This window comes from Notechis scutatus, chromosome 2, assembly GCF_049901735.1.
Source record: "Notechis scutatus isolate UNSWTSFEM ecotype Mainland chromosome 2, rNotScu1.2, whole genome shotgun sequence".
Classification (NCBI taxonomy): domain Eukaryota; kingdom Metazoa; phylum Chordata; class Lepidosauria; order Squamata; family Elapidae; genus Notechis; species Notechis scutatus.
This window is the reverse complement of record NC_142010.1, coordinates 223,699,257-223,716,441: the sequence shown is the minus strand read 5'-3', so window position 1 is coordinate 223,716,441 and position 17,185 is coordinate 223,699,257. Positions and strand designations below refer to the sequence as shown.

Sequence of the window (17,185 nt, the reverse complement as noted above, 5' to 3'; positions counted from 1 at the left end):
CTAGCTTAGCCAGAACTTTCATACTCAACCAATGAAATAAAAACACTGCAGAATCCTGCTTGCCCCATTTTGAAATAGATGTAGTGAAAAATAAGTTGGCAAGCAAACAGATTAAAACTTCAATATATTTTGACTTCAATATATTTTGACAGGATGATCATCAGTAGCAAAATGTGGCTATACCCAGTATATTTGCATTAGCATAAAACATTGCTGCCTGGTATAATATCTACTGTATATTGGTTGACCAGCCTCAGTTTCATGAAGTACAAGTGAACAAAACTAAAGACTAATAAATCAAGTATGTCTATGCTTGTTTTGACTAAGTCCTTGTAGCCATAACTAAATATTGAAAAAGGTATTATGAAGTCCAGCCAATGAAATGGATTATCAGATCAACTTCGCCAGAACACTACAGTTTATGCTAATAAAAAGTCCCATATTCAGACTCTCCCTCTACTTAGACTGATTCAATCACCTGAAAAGTTAAGAGAATACCTGTCCACTCTACTCATGTTCAAATCACGGTGATCTGACAGATTACATCCCAGAGTTCTGAAGGAGCTGGCCAATTGATCTCAGAACCACTGAACCATATCTTTCAAAGAGCACTGAGGACTGGAAAAGAGCTGATGTGATTCCAATCTTCAAAAAAAAGGGGAGGGGGGCAGGGGTCATATCCAGGAAACAACAGACCAATCAGCCTGACATCAATACTTGGGAAGATCCTGAAAAAGATAATCAAGCAATAGATCCTCGAACACTTAGAAGCAAGCAAAATTATAGCCAGAAGCCAACATAGATGTATCAAAAAACATATCATGCCAAACAAAGCTTATTCAATTATTTGACAAAGTGACTAAATTAATGGATCAGATAAATACTATGGACATAGTATATTTGGATTTCAGTAAGGCATTTGACAAAGTAGACCACAACCTCCTTCCTGGTAAACTAAAATAATGTGGGCTAGACAGCATCACCACCAGATGGATTCACATCTGGCTGACAGACTGCATTCATTATGTCTTCCTTAATGGAACTACATCTACATGGAGGAAGTAAGCAGTGGGTTCCACAACATTCAGTTTAGGGCCAGTACTTTTCAATATCTTCATAAATAATTTAAATGAGGGAATAGAAGGGGAACTATTCAAATTTGCAGATGACACTAAACTGGCAAGAATACCCAATACCCCAGAAGAAAGGCTCATGATCCAGATGGATCTCGACAGACATGAACATTGTCTAACAAAATGAAATTAAATATAGAGAAAAGTAGGGTTTATACAGGCAATAAAACCCAAATGTAAATGTACAGATTAGCTGAAACCTAACTAGATAGCAGTTTATATTTATATGAGAGAGATCTTGGAGTCCTGGTGGACAATATGAGCCAACAGTGTGTGGCAGCAGCCAAAAAAGCCAAAGCAATCCTAGACTGCATTAACAGAGGGATAAAATCAAGATCAGGTGAATGTGAAATATTAATACCACATTATAAAGCCTTAGTAAGACCACAAAACTATATCCAGTTTTGATCAACATACTATAAAAAGGATGTTGAGATTCTGGAGAGTGCAGAAAAGAGCAACAAAGATGATTAGGAGGCTGGAGGCTAAAATATATGAAGAATGATTGCAAGAATTGCTAGTCTAGTGAAAAGGAGTAGGGGTGACATGATAGCAGTGTTCCAATATTTGAGGGGCTCCCACAAAGAAGACGAGGGATCAACCTATTTTCCAAAGCACCAGAAGAAGACAAGAAGGAATGGATGGAAACTAATCAAGGAGAAAAGCAACTTGGATTTAAGGAGACCCTTCTTAACAGTGAGGACACTTAACCAGTGGAAGAGTTTGCCTTCAGATGTTGTGGGTGCTCCATCACAATAGGCTTTTGAGAGTGGACAGCAGTGGTGGGATTCAAATACTGTTGCCACCGGTTCGGTGGGTGTGGCTTGGTGGGCGTGCTTTGCGCGCGCGCCAAAAGCGCACTCTGCGCAGGCAGAGGCGTTTTCACAGGCACAGAGGTATTCTAACTCGCCTCCTGCAAGCCTGCAGGATCCTGGTCGCTTCAGCAGCTGCCGTGCAAAACTATTCTGTGCCGCGCAAAGCAGCTGCGCTTCAAATTCAGTGGATAAAGGTGAGTATGGGAGCCTCGGTGGTGGGTGGGCCCAACAGCAGAGCCAGCAAAGCAGCAGAGAGAACCGGTCCGGTCTCTGCTGCTCATCGCTCCTACCGGCTCTCCAGAACCGGGCAGAACCGATCGAATACCACCACTGGTGGACACCCACTTATCTGTAATGATATAGGGTTCCTACTTGAGCAGAAGGTTAGGCTGGAACAAGGGTCTGCAACTTTAAACACTGAAAGAGACATTTGGACCTGTTTCCCACAGAAAAGAAAACACCAGGAGCCACTAATCTAACAACCGGTGTGGTTAGATGGGACTGAGTGATGTTGAGTTGGCTCTGGAATATGGAGCGAGTCTCCATCCCCCGCCATCACCCTTACCTTCTCAGGTCAGGTGAGGAGTGACCAGAAGGGAAGGGGCCAGCCAGGGGTGGGATCAGCCAACAGGAAACCACAGCAGGGGGCTGAAAAAGCCGCATGTGGCTCCAGAGCCGCAGGTTGCAGACCCCTGGGCTGAAAGAACTCCAAGGCCCCTTCCAACTCTGTTAATCCATTATCTTGCAAAGCACATTAATAACCTATTTTCTTATCTTAATGTCCTTTGATCGTTTTCTGTACTGAAATACTTGTGATGAGATTTGCACTGCAGTATATATGATAGTATCAGATTAGGAACAACTATGTAAATAATATTGGGCAAGGTGGAAACATTTGCTGGAGTCACCTACTGGCGATAATCATTGCCTTAGAGACCCTTCACTTCATTTTGCTGCCATCTTTTATCTTTAACTGATTTTATTTATTTATTTGATTATTGTGAGCTACCCAGAATCACTGAGTTGGGTGGCATACACATTATTACAGTAACTGATTTATTGATTAATCCAGTGAGTTCATATAGCTGACACTAACTACACCATTAACCTTGATTTACAAAATAGAATAACTGGATTCCGAGAAAACATCAAACCCAAACCAGGCAATCTACATTACAGTAGAGTTTCATGCTTTCACTTATCTGGTCTAAGGCAACTTTTGATGTTCCTCATTTTAAAAATCTTTTCCTGAACAAAAAGTAGAACAGACACTGTATCTGATAGGTAAATGTTTGTTCTGGGTGGTTTATTATCTATTACCAATTGCTTATTACCCTTTATTCTTGCAGGCACAGGAAATGCTGGGGAGCTCTATTCAATGCAAATGGGATGTCTATATTAGTGTTCACAATAATATCCCAAATATGCTTTTTCAAGAGTCAACTGGACTTTTTGGCTTTTCTTTGAAGACATTTCACTTTTCATCCAAGAAGCTTGTTCCGCTCTGAGCGCAAATGTGATCTGTAATTTTTCTGGAAATCCGTTCATGTTCCCGCACCATTTGAATGGTGTTCATCCCAAAGTGCATTGTGGAGATTCTCAGACATCAAGGTAATAGTTGTCCCAAAAGTGCTTTTTCAAGAAGCAACTGGACTTTCTGATTTTTGTTTTGTTTTTTAAGACATTGAAGCTGAAGAAACTTCTTGGATTAGAAGTAAAATGTCTTCAAACAAAAACCAGAAAGTCCAGATGCCTCTTGAAAAAGCACCTTTGGGACAACAATGACCTGGATGACTGAGAATCTCATAGAGACTGGTTCACAAAGCAAACCATTGAAGAAAAGGAAACAAACACACAAACAAACACACAAACAAACACACAAACGAACAAACAAACGAATGAATGAATGAATGTTGGGACAACAGTTATTACCAGGGAAGCCCATTTGATCCCTATTTGGCACTCTTTCTATCCGCTCTTCCTCCGCCCTCCCACAAAACCCAATCTCAGGTCAACCGCTGCAGCGACAACTATTGCGCAGGCGCCGAGGACTCTCAGTCACGTGGCAGGAACCGGGGCGGAAGGGAGGAGCTGAAGATTCGTAGCGTCGCTCGGCGTCCATGGCAGCGATTTCAGTCGCCGGAAAGATGAGCACTTCCTCCTTCTCGTCTTCCTTCTGTCAAGGATCCGACGGGGCTTAGGCCGCGCTTCGCCAGGCCAGGCTTAGATTGGGTGCCATGCGGCGGCTTTGGCCGCCGCCGCCGCCACTACCGTGGCTTTTGCTGGTGCTGCTTTCGGCGGCCGCGCTGTGCGGGAAAGGAGCGGCGCCTCCCCCGCGTACCACCACGAAGCTCCCTTCCGCGTTGCCGGCCGCCCCTCTGCCAGCCGTGCGATTGGGCCTCGACGATGCGCCCTCGGGCACGCCGGGAGGCAGCGGCTCTTCTGTCGGCGAGGGAGCGCGGGGCGGGGGCGGGGGCGGCGGCGTGAACGGGAACGGCAGCATGGCCGCCGCGCCCCCCCGCTCGGAGGTCAACCAGCCCATGACCCAGCGCGCCCTTTCGGTGCTGGTCCTGGTCAGCGCTGCCCTCATCGTCTACTTCGTCATCCGGACCGTGCGGTGAGCGGCTTTTCCTTCTCGCTCTGCCCCGGGAAGGCCTGTAGATGCCCCCACCCCTTTCCCCGTGTCTGGCCCTCTGGCCGCGTAGTATGCCTGGACCTGAACGTAACTAAGGCTGGATTTTTCGGTCTGAGGGGAAAGACAGACAGCGGAGTAGTTTGCTTTGGGTCGACTCTTCTTCCACTTTCTACCCTTGTTAGTCTCCCCACGGCTTGCGTACATTTATTTGGCTCCGGTAAACATCAGGAATTATTTTGGAATCGTTTCTTTTTAAAACTTCCTTGGTTTTGCTGGGTTGGCTTACTGCAGAGTAATTTTTTGCTGTATAACTGAGTGTGGAGGGTTAATTTTGTGGCTCACTTAACGATTGTTTTGAAGGCCTCATTTGGGTTTGATGTTCCTTCACCACCCCAGAACAGGCCAACCGAATGCGGGTACAGAATAACAGAGTTGGAAGGGATCTTGGAGGTCTTCTAGTCCAACCCCCTGCTGGCTGTGTACCATTGTACCATTTCGGACAAGTGGTTGTCCAATTTCTTCTTTAAAAAGTTAAAAGGGGTAATAGACCAGTGGATGGCTAATGCTTCCTGTTCTCACACTGGAAAAGATTGGTGGGTTTTAAACTAAGTTCAAACAAGCAGAAGGTGGCTTCAAATCAATATTCTGTATGACTGGCAGGAGATAGATAATGTGCAGAGTAACCAAAGTCAAGTTTAGAATTCAAGATATAAACGAGACAGCTGTCTCCCTGTCTTTCTCTGTGTTTCTCTCACTGACAGATGGAAGTCTGAAATGCTTACACCATCTTAGAAAGAGGGTTTGAAATGTTTAGTTCTAGGATCATAACAAAATACCTGTAGTCCTTGATTTATTACCACAATTGAGCCTCAAAATACCATTGCTCAACAAGACAGTTAAATTAGTTTTGGCTCATTTTACAACCTTTCTTGCCATAGTTAAGTGAATCACTGAGTTGTTAAGTTTGTAACACGGTTAAGTGAATCTGACTAACCCAATGACCTTCTCCCGGGACACTGCAACTGTCATAAAGTATCCAAATTTTGATCATGTGACCATGGGGATGCTGCAATGGTTGTGGGTGAAAAACAATCATAAGTCATTTTTCCCAGTGCTGTTGTATGTTCAAACAATCAGTAAGCGAATGATTGTAACTCGAGGACTATCTGTTTAGCATTAAAAGATAGCCTTTAGAGATTTAAAGGAAGAATTAAAAAAATAGTACACATTTGTTATGTCTGGTGTTCTACTGAAAGGCCTACTTTCAGGCTTAAAAAATCCTCAAAAGATAAAAGAATGTTCAGTAAGTCATGTGAATTTCATTTGGTGTTAATTGGAAGCTAAAGAAGTAGATAAATGGAAGAATGGTTCCTAATAAAATGCATCTAGACTAGAGCAAGATTCCTTATTCCTTTTGCATAGATACCAGTAGACTTTTAAAGGGATCTATTAAGTGTTGACGCTAACTCAGATTTTGGAGACTTTTTTGGAATTTCTTTCAAGGTAGCCTTTTTGTGGTGTCCAAGAGATTAGGTGGGAAAGTCAACTCTCACTAGACATACACCATAGATATTTTACTGAATCATACATGAAATAAGCAGAATATATTTTGATAAGGCCTCTATCCTAAATAACAGTTTAAACTATATTTTTGAAAAATTATCAAATGTGTTTTTAGGAGAAATTTGTGAATATTTGAAATTGGTATGCTACATTTCAGTATTTTCTGTATAATGAATATATAAAAATGCATCACTAAAAACTATTAAAAATGCAAATAGGGAGGGTGATGTTGGCTACAGTAGAGAGCCATTGCAAGATCTCCTCAGTCCCCTGTATGTTGTAAAGCAGTCAAAGTTGAATCCATTATTATGCAGGCAAATAGAAGTTTGTGCATGGGATTGCATTTTCTTGTTCACCATCATTGCAGCCTTTTCTCAGAATCACTGACACTATTGTAATTAAAGGCCAACAAGCAGTATAAACAATATCTTCTGAGAGTGATTTTGGACAAATAAAGTGCAATGAAACATTTAGTGAGTACAACTATTGCTTTAACCCAAAGTTCATGCTGTATAATTGCAATTGACTCACTATTTATCTTGTAATATCACCTTCCCTGCTGAAGGTGATATTTTTTTTATTCTACAATATTTATAGTTTATTTAAATACACCTTATTTTCCTGAATAATATAATGTACACGAGAGACACAAGCTATACTACCAGTTATGAAAATCAAGTCACAAATTTACTATGGTCATGATAGAAGAAACACAATGGGATTAAATAAGACATTAAAGTTAGAGAAGGTGACAATAAATAAAAATTATTTTATATGCACACATACACTCATCATCATCACATAAAATTATTGTAAGCCACCCATAGTTACCCTATGGTAAGATGGGCAACCAATAAATTTTACAAATAGATAAATAGTCTCTTGGTGACTTTGTTCCTTGTAAAGTTCCCATTTTACATATTGTTATTACTAATGGAGTTTTTAAAAAGCATTATTTTGATATGGTAGCAAATAGCTTCTTAATGAAAGAACAATTTGAACTAGCTCATTGATTATCATGATCACTAAAAGTAATTGATATAAAGTAATAGAATAGCCTCCACAGTACACATACAGTTACAGGTTACAGCTAAATGTAAAATGTTAGTTTGTATAGAATACTGAATTAACTTAGGAAAATCATTTGTAGAAGAAAGAATAAAGTTTCTAGAGCTGCTGAGAGGAAGAAACCAAGAGGGCCAAGTGATATTCTTTGTATATTCTATGTTTCATTGGTAAGAAATTTTAGAAGATAGGATCAATTTCTTTAGCACAAAATTCAGAGCTGCAGTGAACAAATCAGTACAAAGATAAAGTTCAGAATTCAGTATTCCACAAAGAAGTTTATTTTCATATATCTACAAGCTTCAAGGCTTGACTATTTCGTTTGGCATTCGGATAGCCTTTATAAACTACAGAGTGCAGTTAATATAAATAGGCCAAATAGATATTAATTTGCATGTAAGCATTTCCCCTTCATATTTAATACTTTTAAAGTAAAATAAGAAGCAAAAGTAGTTAAAAATGAAAATTTAAATGAATATAACTGGTGATAAGAGAGGACCATTAAAACTTAGTGTGTAGGGTGCTTGATAATTCACAAACTTATCTGTATATTTTTGATCTATACAATTTATGCTCTACATTGTAGAAATATATTTAAAGTCTAATTAAATATTTTTGTATTTGCGTGGGACAAATACTAAAATTCGGGAAGGGGTGGGGATATATTTCATTATTGACTAACTCAGAATACAAACTTTGTTTAAATCTATATTGACTCAGATTTATATGCTTCAAATGTTTCATTTTTATTTTGTACACTGAAAGTTGAAAACTAATTCTGCTCATATTAATCTTCTTCAGCCCTGATTAACACATAGTAACATTTGTATTAGACTTAGACGAAGAAACAGGAAGACACGGAAGTATGGTGTTCTGGACACAAACATAGAAAACTCAGAGCTGACACCTTTAGAGCAAGATGATAATGATGATGATAACACACTGTTTGATGCCAATCATCCTCGAAGGTTAGTATCTTTATTTCAGGGAGTAAAATAATAGGACATTAGGGATTATAAAGACACATGTGAAAACAAAGTAGAATGTATTTATAAAGTAGGCATTTTATATAAGCATATATTACTACCGTGTTTCTCATATAATAAGGCCGGGTCTTATTTTTTTTTGAGCCCCGAAAAAATGGCTAGGCCGTCATTTCGGGGGTGACTTAATTCCTCCCCCCCTTGCATCTTCGGGTGGGCGGGCAGCGATGGTTTGGATGTTGACCTCGGCATTGGTGGGGCACTTCATATCGGGGTCAACTCAGGCAGCACCATATCCGGGTGTGCAACAAAAGTACTTCCTAGCAGCAAGCCCCCCCACATTCCCCCCCATTTCTCATGTTTTAATATAGGCCTTAATTTGGGGGGAGGGGCTTAATTTCATTTCATGCCTATAAAACATGCTGGGACTTCCTATTGGGGGAGGCCATATTGTTGGAGAAACAGGGTATGTAGCTTCACATATTCCTCTTTGATTAGAGATTATGGAACAGTGTTGTGCAGTTTCCAAAGGAAGATGTGTGACATCGTTGTAAATGAAGCAAACAATTATATGCAACCATATGAGAGAGAATAAGAAATCCATGGCTTTTTAATTAGATAGCAATATTCACTCTTTACAAAATCAGCTACAAGCTTATCATTGTAGTTTGTATTACATGTTTGTATTTGCTGGGGGAGAGATGACTATTTTGCTATTGCACATTGTGTTTTCTTAAAACTGTATTTCAGAAATGATAATTATGTTTAATTAAATAAGCCTTCTGTCTTGTGTTCTATTCTTGGTAGTAATCTATTTTGAAAATATTAAGAGCAGCAGTCTCCCAGGTAGCATAGGCTGTCTGTTTATTGTAGCTTTGGTTTTCACTTGCAGCAATCTGGTTTTGAAATATAGATAATATCTCCCATGGTATTCTGCCTTTTTTATTCATGCTTCAGTAGCTTTCTTGTGTCTTGTACTCAAAAATCAATACTATAAGCTTAAATATTAATGCTTTTTATAAAATGCAAGCCATTTTTTCTCACTAGAACAAAAATCTATTCTTTAAATAGTGCTTTGCAGACATTATTTTTAGTCAGTTCTGACAAGGAATATCTGAAGCAGAATAGGAGTTGCAAGTGACATTCGATGGATGCTACTCTAGAAAAATTCATGGCAAATTTAACCTGTGATTGATTCGCTTTTTAAACAGATATAACAGATAATTAGACTGCTTATAATTTTAGCTAAGGTAGAGTGGGTTTTTAACTTACAATTTTTTGTAAGTTAAATCTGGAGAAAGAGAAATTATTAAAGAAGAATTGGAGTGAAATACATTTCTGATAATTACTGGCAACACAGTTCTGTAAAAGTGAATTATTAATTTATTGTTAAGAATACAGTGTGACCATGTCATTCTAGAATTTACCATAATGTTGGCACAGGTAACTGAACAAAGTTAGACTAGTACTTCAAACTTTAAGAGAGTTGACTTCAATAAACTAACAGAAAGATTAAGGAGCATTCCATGAATAGAAATCCTAGGGGGGTGGGAACAAAATGCTTGAACTCTGAAAATAAGATAATAAAGGTCAAGACCAGAGAGGAAGAAAATCAAGACATTCTAGATGAAACCAGGATGGTTGCAAAAAGAGCTCTCCAACAAACTGAGGAATAGAAAGGACAAGTATAAAAAATAGAAAGGAGTATAGAAATAGAACAAAATACGAGTAAATAGCCCTAATCTGCAAGGATGAAATCAAGAAGCTCATGGCTCAGAATAAACTAAGGTATGCAACAAATGCCAAAAATATCTCCCCAAAATGTTTCAATATGTAAGGTTCAAGAAGAAAATCAAGGAAATGATCCAACTGCTAATGGGAGATGATGGCAAAAAAATTGATAAGTAGCAGGGAGAAAGCAAAAATGCATAATTCGTTCTTTGCATCTGTTTTTACATAAAAAGAAAAAGTAGTCCAACCTATCAAAATCAGCACTATGGGAAACAGAATAGGAATACTAGGCATGGAATTGGTAAGAGAATGTTGATCTGCTTTGGACGAATTCAAATTGCTGGGACCAATTAGTTTACGTCACAGGATTCTGAAGGAGCCAGCAGATTCATTTGGAATTACTGATTGAAGTCTTTTAGAGCTCCTGGAGCAAAGGGAAACTGCCAGAGACTGGAAAAGAGCTGATATAATTCCAAACATTCAAAAAAGGGAGAAAGTGGATCCAGGAATCAGCCTGACAATAATACCTGGGAAAAATCCTGAAAAACCAGTGGATTTGTGAGCATCTAGAAATGAATAAACCGATTACTAGAAGCCAACATGGATTTGTTAAAAGTGGTTAAAAGCAATGATGGCTCGGAATAGCAAGATGGCAGCTTATACATTTAATAAATTTAATAAATAAATCTAACCTTCAGGCCTCATGAATCCAGGTCTTCAAGGATTTATGAAACAAGCAGGATTGGGTACAAACAAATCTCTGGCTATGACGTTCTATCGGGTAGATGTTATGACAATATATTATAATACATTGGATAATATGAGATCCTACTTTTATGAATATTGAATTTAAAAATATGTAACTACGTTAATTTGGGTGAGCTGGTTTTGCTTATTTTTTTCCTTTTTTTTATAGATAAGTATGTGCCTTGTGTGAAAATATTTCAATTGTGGAGCAACAAAAGAAGGCTGTTTGGAAGGAACGTGAAGCCAACATCAGTTGAGGATATGAAATGTATTATGACATCCTTAGTTTGTTGCAATAAATACTAACATTTTACTGTACCTTTTGTATATACAGAAATACTGTAAGGTCAAAGCCTATGGAAATAGCACACTAAATTTCTAATCTATTTTCAACAGGGTATTTTCGGCTTATATTAATTTGTGATCTTCTTTTTGAAAATCTTTTGTTGGCCAATTTTTTTTTATGTAAACTGGTAATTTATTTGTTTGAACTCCTTGCAGCTAGCCAAATCTAACCATGTGTCAGAGGAATGTATGTTCTTAGTAAATTAGATGTATACTGAAGCTCTGTGTGAACGATGTAAATAAATGTTTACAGTATTCCTAACATTCATTCCTTGGTCTCTGAATCTGTTGGTGTGAGATATTGATTTGGATGGAAGAAAAATTGCTTGCAGTAATGGAACTGATCTTCCATTAGCTGAGTTTGGAACCACTTTTTCAGCAAGTATAAATTAGCGGAACTTTGTTTTATGCCTAATTTCAAATTCCATAAGCTATTTAGAGAAGGACTTCTTGATAGTCTTTTAATGTAAGATGTGCAGAATTGCTAAGGCATCTTGTCAGCATTTTTCTATGTGCAAGCATTCATGGAAGCCGTTAAAGAAAATTCCACCATTATAATAACTGGAGATATATCAAATAATTTTATATATAAGTCCATACAATCTCATATGCTAATGGCTCACCTTGTTATATGAAAATGCATGGGAATGAAACAGACTATTCAGGTGTTTTTTTTTTATACACACAGACATACACTCAGCTGTTCCTTATTTAGTGTCCACCTGGTTTAGTGACCCTCTGCAAATGCCATGGTAATTTTTAAAAAATCATTTTCCAACCAATGTGCAGAGTTTAACCAGATTTCTGCGTGTGATAATAGTGTGTGCCAGAGAGACAATAAAAGTGGCTTTGCTGTACAAGAGAATTTTATCCAAATGAGACAGCAACAGCCTTGATCTTTGCAGCATCTCTCAGTCATGTGGATCCCTTAGTGATCATTTCGCTTCTGATCTAGGAAACAGGTTATCACTAATGAGAGGGTGTTTATATAATATGCATAATATTTAATTCTTAAAAGTGTGGTATAACATACACCCCCTTTCCCACTTTAACAGTAAAATTCAACTCTTTGAAAATAGGATTCATAAGTTGAAGATTCTTGGTACTTAGGAGAATTAAGAAAATACTACTACTACTATGCTACTTTTGATTTAGAAGAAATACATATCTTTCAACTTAGTTTGCCCATTATTCATAATCCACCAAAACTATATTTTGTACATAGTAATTTGGAAGAATTTTTGTCCAAATAATCATTTCAGTTCTGTAATGTTAAACATTTCTTGAGTCAAAATGTTATTGGAATATCCACACTAGATATCGCTAGATATCCAAATAAATTATAAAAATTGCCTACAGTGAAATTATTACTCTTTACTGCAGTAATTCATATAAATATGATGGATTGCAAGACTTTAAAAAAAATGGACAATTTGCAATATTCACTCATTCACTTTTTGTCTGGTCTATTTATTTTTCAAGTTGTACCTTTTAGTAAACCACTCAAGAGTTTTATTTTACTGCATTTTTGTAATGCCTACTAAATCATTTCCAGCTTCCTACATTAAGAGATCTAGTTCTTTCCATTTATGTATTTCTATACAGGTGCTGAAAACATATAATTTGATGTATTCCTTTCTGTTACTCACATGTTCATTATTGAACATCTCCATATTCTGTGTATCATATGTCATCTTGAAGTGACTTTTCTGGAGGCTCTTCCCCCTATTTAAAGCCTTCTGCATTAGGTTTGCAAGGTGTCTTCCAAACATTCCCACCTCATACAGCCCATTTCTTGCCAGGAATTTCTCATCACAAATACATCCCATAAACAGGGAATCCAAATTCTCCTCATGTATCCATTTGTTTGCTTCCAATATTCCTCTCAGCTCATAAGCTTCAGGGAGTAAAGAAAATGCCACTTCTACTCCCAGCTCCTTCTCCCTTTTATTCAATGCTTCATTGTCACTTGTAATGTTTTTAACACAATGTCTGTCCTATGTCATTTATTTCCATGTGTATCTGTAAAAAGGAATGTTTGTCAATTATCTTAAAAGGTCTTTAGGGGCTTTTCTGTCACATAAATGTGAATCCTTAGAAGGTAGCATATTTCTCTTAAACAGACTACCAGGTCCACAGATTGCTGTTTTGGTCCTTGTCAATATCCTGTCCCTCATCACAACTGCCTCTAGCTTACAGCCTCTAAGGCAAGTCATCCTTTATTTATACAGCCTGTAGAATCCTATTCTTCAGTCCTTGAGGCTGTAGCAGCTGTTATCTTTCTAAAAAAAAATCTATGCAGAGGCTTTGGAACTTATTCTGAAGAGCCAAAGAAAAAGTGTCCATAAAAAGTATCATCCATTGTATCATAACCAACCATTTGCCTAGCTTTCTTTTATTTTCAAAATGGCCTCTTAGTATATTGTCCTTCCTATGATGGATCCAAGAAAGGCATCAAGCTAGAAAGCCAGACACCATGAGTTCAAGTCTAAGCCGTAAATGCCGACTGAGTGACTTTGGGCCAGTCACTCTCTTTCAGCCCAACTCCCCTCACAGTGTTGTGGGAAAAATAGGAGGAGGAGATGTGTTGGATATGTTCTCTGTATGTGTTATTTGTAAAAATAAGCCACGATACAAACAAAATCCTTATGATTTTAACTGGAATATGGACATCATAGCCCTGTAACCTTCTCTTGCCGGAGAGTCAACAGCCTACACTTGTAGCATGTGTTTGCTATAGTTAGTAGCAGTTCCTCCACACTTCCATCTTAGAAGAGCTGGGCTGGGACATATGCAGCTTCTTCACTTCCCTGATCAAACTCCTACTTGCTGTCCTTGTTTATTCATTCAGTGAATTTTGAGTATTATTTTTTTTCCAAGAAGAAGGGCATATTCCTAAAGAAAGCATTGAGTTTTGGTTTATGAAAGGAACTTGTGTTTAAAGGGGACACATCAACAAGGTATGTTGTGTAAATGAAGTTCCCCTCAAAATGTTGAATGATTATTTGCAAAGCATGTTGGGACCATCTATGAATCAAATGTGCTTTCACATGTGTGGAGATCTGCAAAGCAACTGTGCCATAGTTTCTGGATGTAGTTTCATTAACATTTTGTAGACAAGTCTCTTCATTCATGCTCAAGTGCTTTAGAAAGCAACCTTTTCAATTCTTTTCACTGTCCTACTCTGAGAATTTCTCTATAGGGATTAAAAATCATGTACATCAAGACACTGCTCTGCATAGTGGCAGCTTTCCGTTTAATTATATCTTTTTAATTTAAATTGCAAAATGGGACAATAAGGCTAAGAAAACTGTGTGGATTCCACACAGTAGATTATTTTAATTAGGTCTTTCCATTTTGGAGCTCCCAAAAGTTTACTTGCTATCAGATGTTCTAAACAAGTCCCCCCACCCACCCACCCCATTTTGTGGCATAACCTGTCGAAATAGTGGTGATCATAAAGAAATTGTTCATTCTCTCTATTCTCATTTCCTGCTTTTATTTAATTTGCAGGATGAGTTCTAAATATGTTGTTCCCTTTAACTGGATTAATAGCCATTTGGTTGACATCTAATAGAGCGTTAATATTTTCCAAGTACTTTTTATTTTTCATTGTGGTATCATTTGATAGCAAGAGTTATGAGTAAGAGAAGCTTGCTACTGATTCCTGCAAAAATCTAGGACAATCTTCAACTTAGCATCTTCTGCTATGATTGTGGTTAAATAATGAATACAACACATTGTCAAAGACTGACCACCCTGTTGGTAGAATTTCAGTCTAGGAATACTAGGGAGACAAAGGTAATAGGAGCTTATGTTTTCAGAGTTTTAAAACAGTAACACTATGTAACATCTATCGGGAACATGAATATTATTAAATCTGCAAAGTATTTTGAATTATATTTGAGTCACCCATTGAAGAGGTCCTTTTAGGTCAGACTAATTATTACTAGGGCTCTTTGAGAGATTTAATTCTTTCTATATTGCTATACATTCAATAACAAGAGATGCTTAACATTTCAATCTTATACATGGTTAACATAGCAATTTGGTCAATGTGCTTTTGTGAACAAGAAAATGCACTTTTCTTTAAATCAATGTTTATATTAAGAATTTTATTTAATTCTGAGCTGATACTTAATATGTAGAGATAAAGAATCATACAAACAGGGCTAGAAGCAGGGGTCAGATTCTACTGGTTCACACCTATTCGCTAGAACCTGTTGTTAACTTTCTAAGCAGTTCAGAGAACTGGTTGTTAGAGGAAATTTCCTTTTGTTTTTGTTTTTTTCACTTTACAGGCCCAATCCTGTAAGGAAGGCATTCTTTACATTCTGGTGTTGTGGCTTACAAAAACTGCCTCTCCCTTAACCCTTATTACATATTTGGCAGGACTAGACTTCTTGTCTCCGAAGCTTCTCTGGAATTTTTTTTTCTCCTTTGCTGGTACTTTGCTTGTGTGGAGCCGGAAATTGACATGTGTAACCATTTCACTTGGAAACTTGACAGCTTGACTTTCTTAAAGGGGAAGGATTGTTTTAAACTTTTTACACTGCTATTGGGAGGAAATACTCCCCTGTTGGAGTTAGCATTTTGAAGAAATAATTGAATAACGAAGCAGAGCTGCATAATGACAAGGAACCAAGATGAGTGACATTCAGCAAGGCATCTTGGCTAGCTAGAAAGATTGACATTCAGAGGTGAGTTTACATACCATTTCTGAGTTTTAGTCTAAAACTGGTTTTTAGTGAAGTTTAATTCTGTGCTTGGTGATGTTTAATCCTGTGTTTATTGATGGAATAATTTTCTCTATTTAGCTTTGTTTGGAAGGAAAAGGTTAATCTCTGTTCCTGAAAAGAAACTGGGTTGAGAAATCTGGCTAGTTCCTATGTTTATTTGTTCTGGTAATTGGTTTAACAAACAACAACTACAGTTGTGATTTAATTCTTTGTATTGTGTTTGATTTTTTTTTTCCTGCCTCATGGTTTTTTTTCTATCTGGGAAGGGGGTCTTCCTTCACTGCTTTAGTGGTATCTGACACTGTCCTTTTGGGATATACTTCCAAGAGGCAGGATGCAAGCTTGGCACTGATTTTTTTTATTGCCTTTCTGGCAGGCATGTGACCTTTCCTTAAATCTGGATGATTTCCTTAGGATATCTTGAGAGGTGAATGAGACCAGCTGGTATCTTTAAGTGGTGTAAATAGATCTAAGGATTGCTTCTCCTGAGTGTGCTCTTTCTGGAGAGCTTAAATGACCTCTCTGCTAAAGGGTTTCACTTTATGAGCAAGAGTTGGCTGCTGATATAACTATCAGCATTTTAATTATTTTAATTCCTCAAGGTGCTCTGGCACTCTGCCTGATTTGTAACTCCGGCTTGCAGGTATTTTTAATATAATGATTGGTATTTACAGCAGCTTTTTGCAAGCAAAGAAGCTTTTTGTATTTTTGTACAAGTAAGTTCATTTAGTGACCATTCAAAGTGACAATGGCACTGAAAAAAGTGATTTATGACCATTTTCACACTTACGACCATTGCAGCATCCCCACAGTCACGATAGGCCAGGCAAGGGGAAGCGCCCCTCGATGTGAGTGATGTTGAATTGGCCACGCCTACCCAGTCACATGACCACCAAGTCCCGCCCATAGAACCAGTTGTTAAAAAATTCGAATCCCACTCCTGGTTAGAAGGGATCTCAGAGGTCGTCCAGTCCAACCCCCTGCTCAAAACAGGAGTCTTATACTACCCAGTCAAATGGTTGTCCAGTCTATTTTTGAAAAGCGCCAGTGATGGAGCATCTGCAGCCTTAGGAGATAAGCTATTCCATTAATTGCTCTTACTGTCACAATATTTTTCCTTACTTCTAGGTTGCATCTCTCTTTGATAAACTTCCTCCCATTACTTATTGACCTGCTCTCTGGTGCCTAGAGAATAAAACCCTCAAGTATTGGAAGACAATTATATCCTCCCTGATCCTTCTCTGTGATAGGGTAGACATATCTAGGTCCCTCCACAGATCATCATACGATGTAATCTCCAGATACTTTATCATCTTTGTTTGTTCTTCTCTGCATACTTTACAGGATCTCAACATCTTTTTTGTAGTCAGAACTGGACGTAGTATTCCAAATATGGTCTCACCAGCACAGTATAAAGTGATATTATCAT

At 38.0% G+C, this 17,185-nt stretch overlaps 1 protein-coding gene across 1 annotated transcript; it reads left to right on the top strand.

Moving 5' to 3' along the window:
* Window positions 1-4,007: 4,007 nt before the first annotated feature.
* FAM174A (family with sequence similarity 174 member A) lies at window positions 4,008-11,285 on the top strand. The gene is made up of 3 exons (XM_087958131.1): window positions 4,008-4,565; window positions 8,045-8,179; window positions 10,842-11,285. Exons 1-3 carry the CDS (start codon window positions 4,186-4,188, stop codon window positions 10,843-10,845), a joined length of 519 nt encoding a protein of 172 aa, XP_087814257.1. The 5' UTR covers window positions 4,008-4,185; the 3' UTR covers window positions 10,846-11,285.
* Window positions 11,286-17,185: the final 5,900 nt, after the last annotated feature.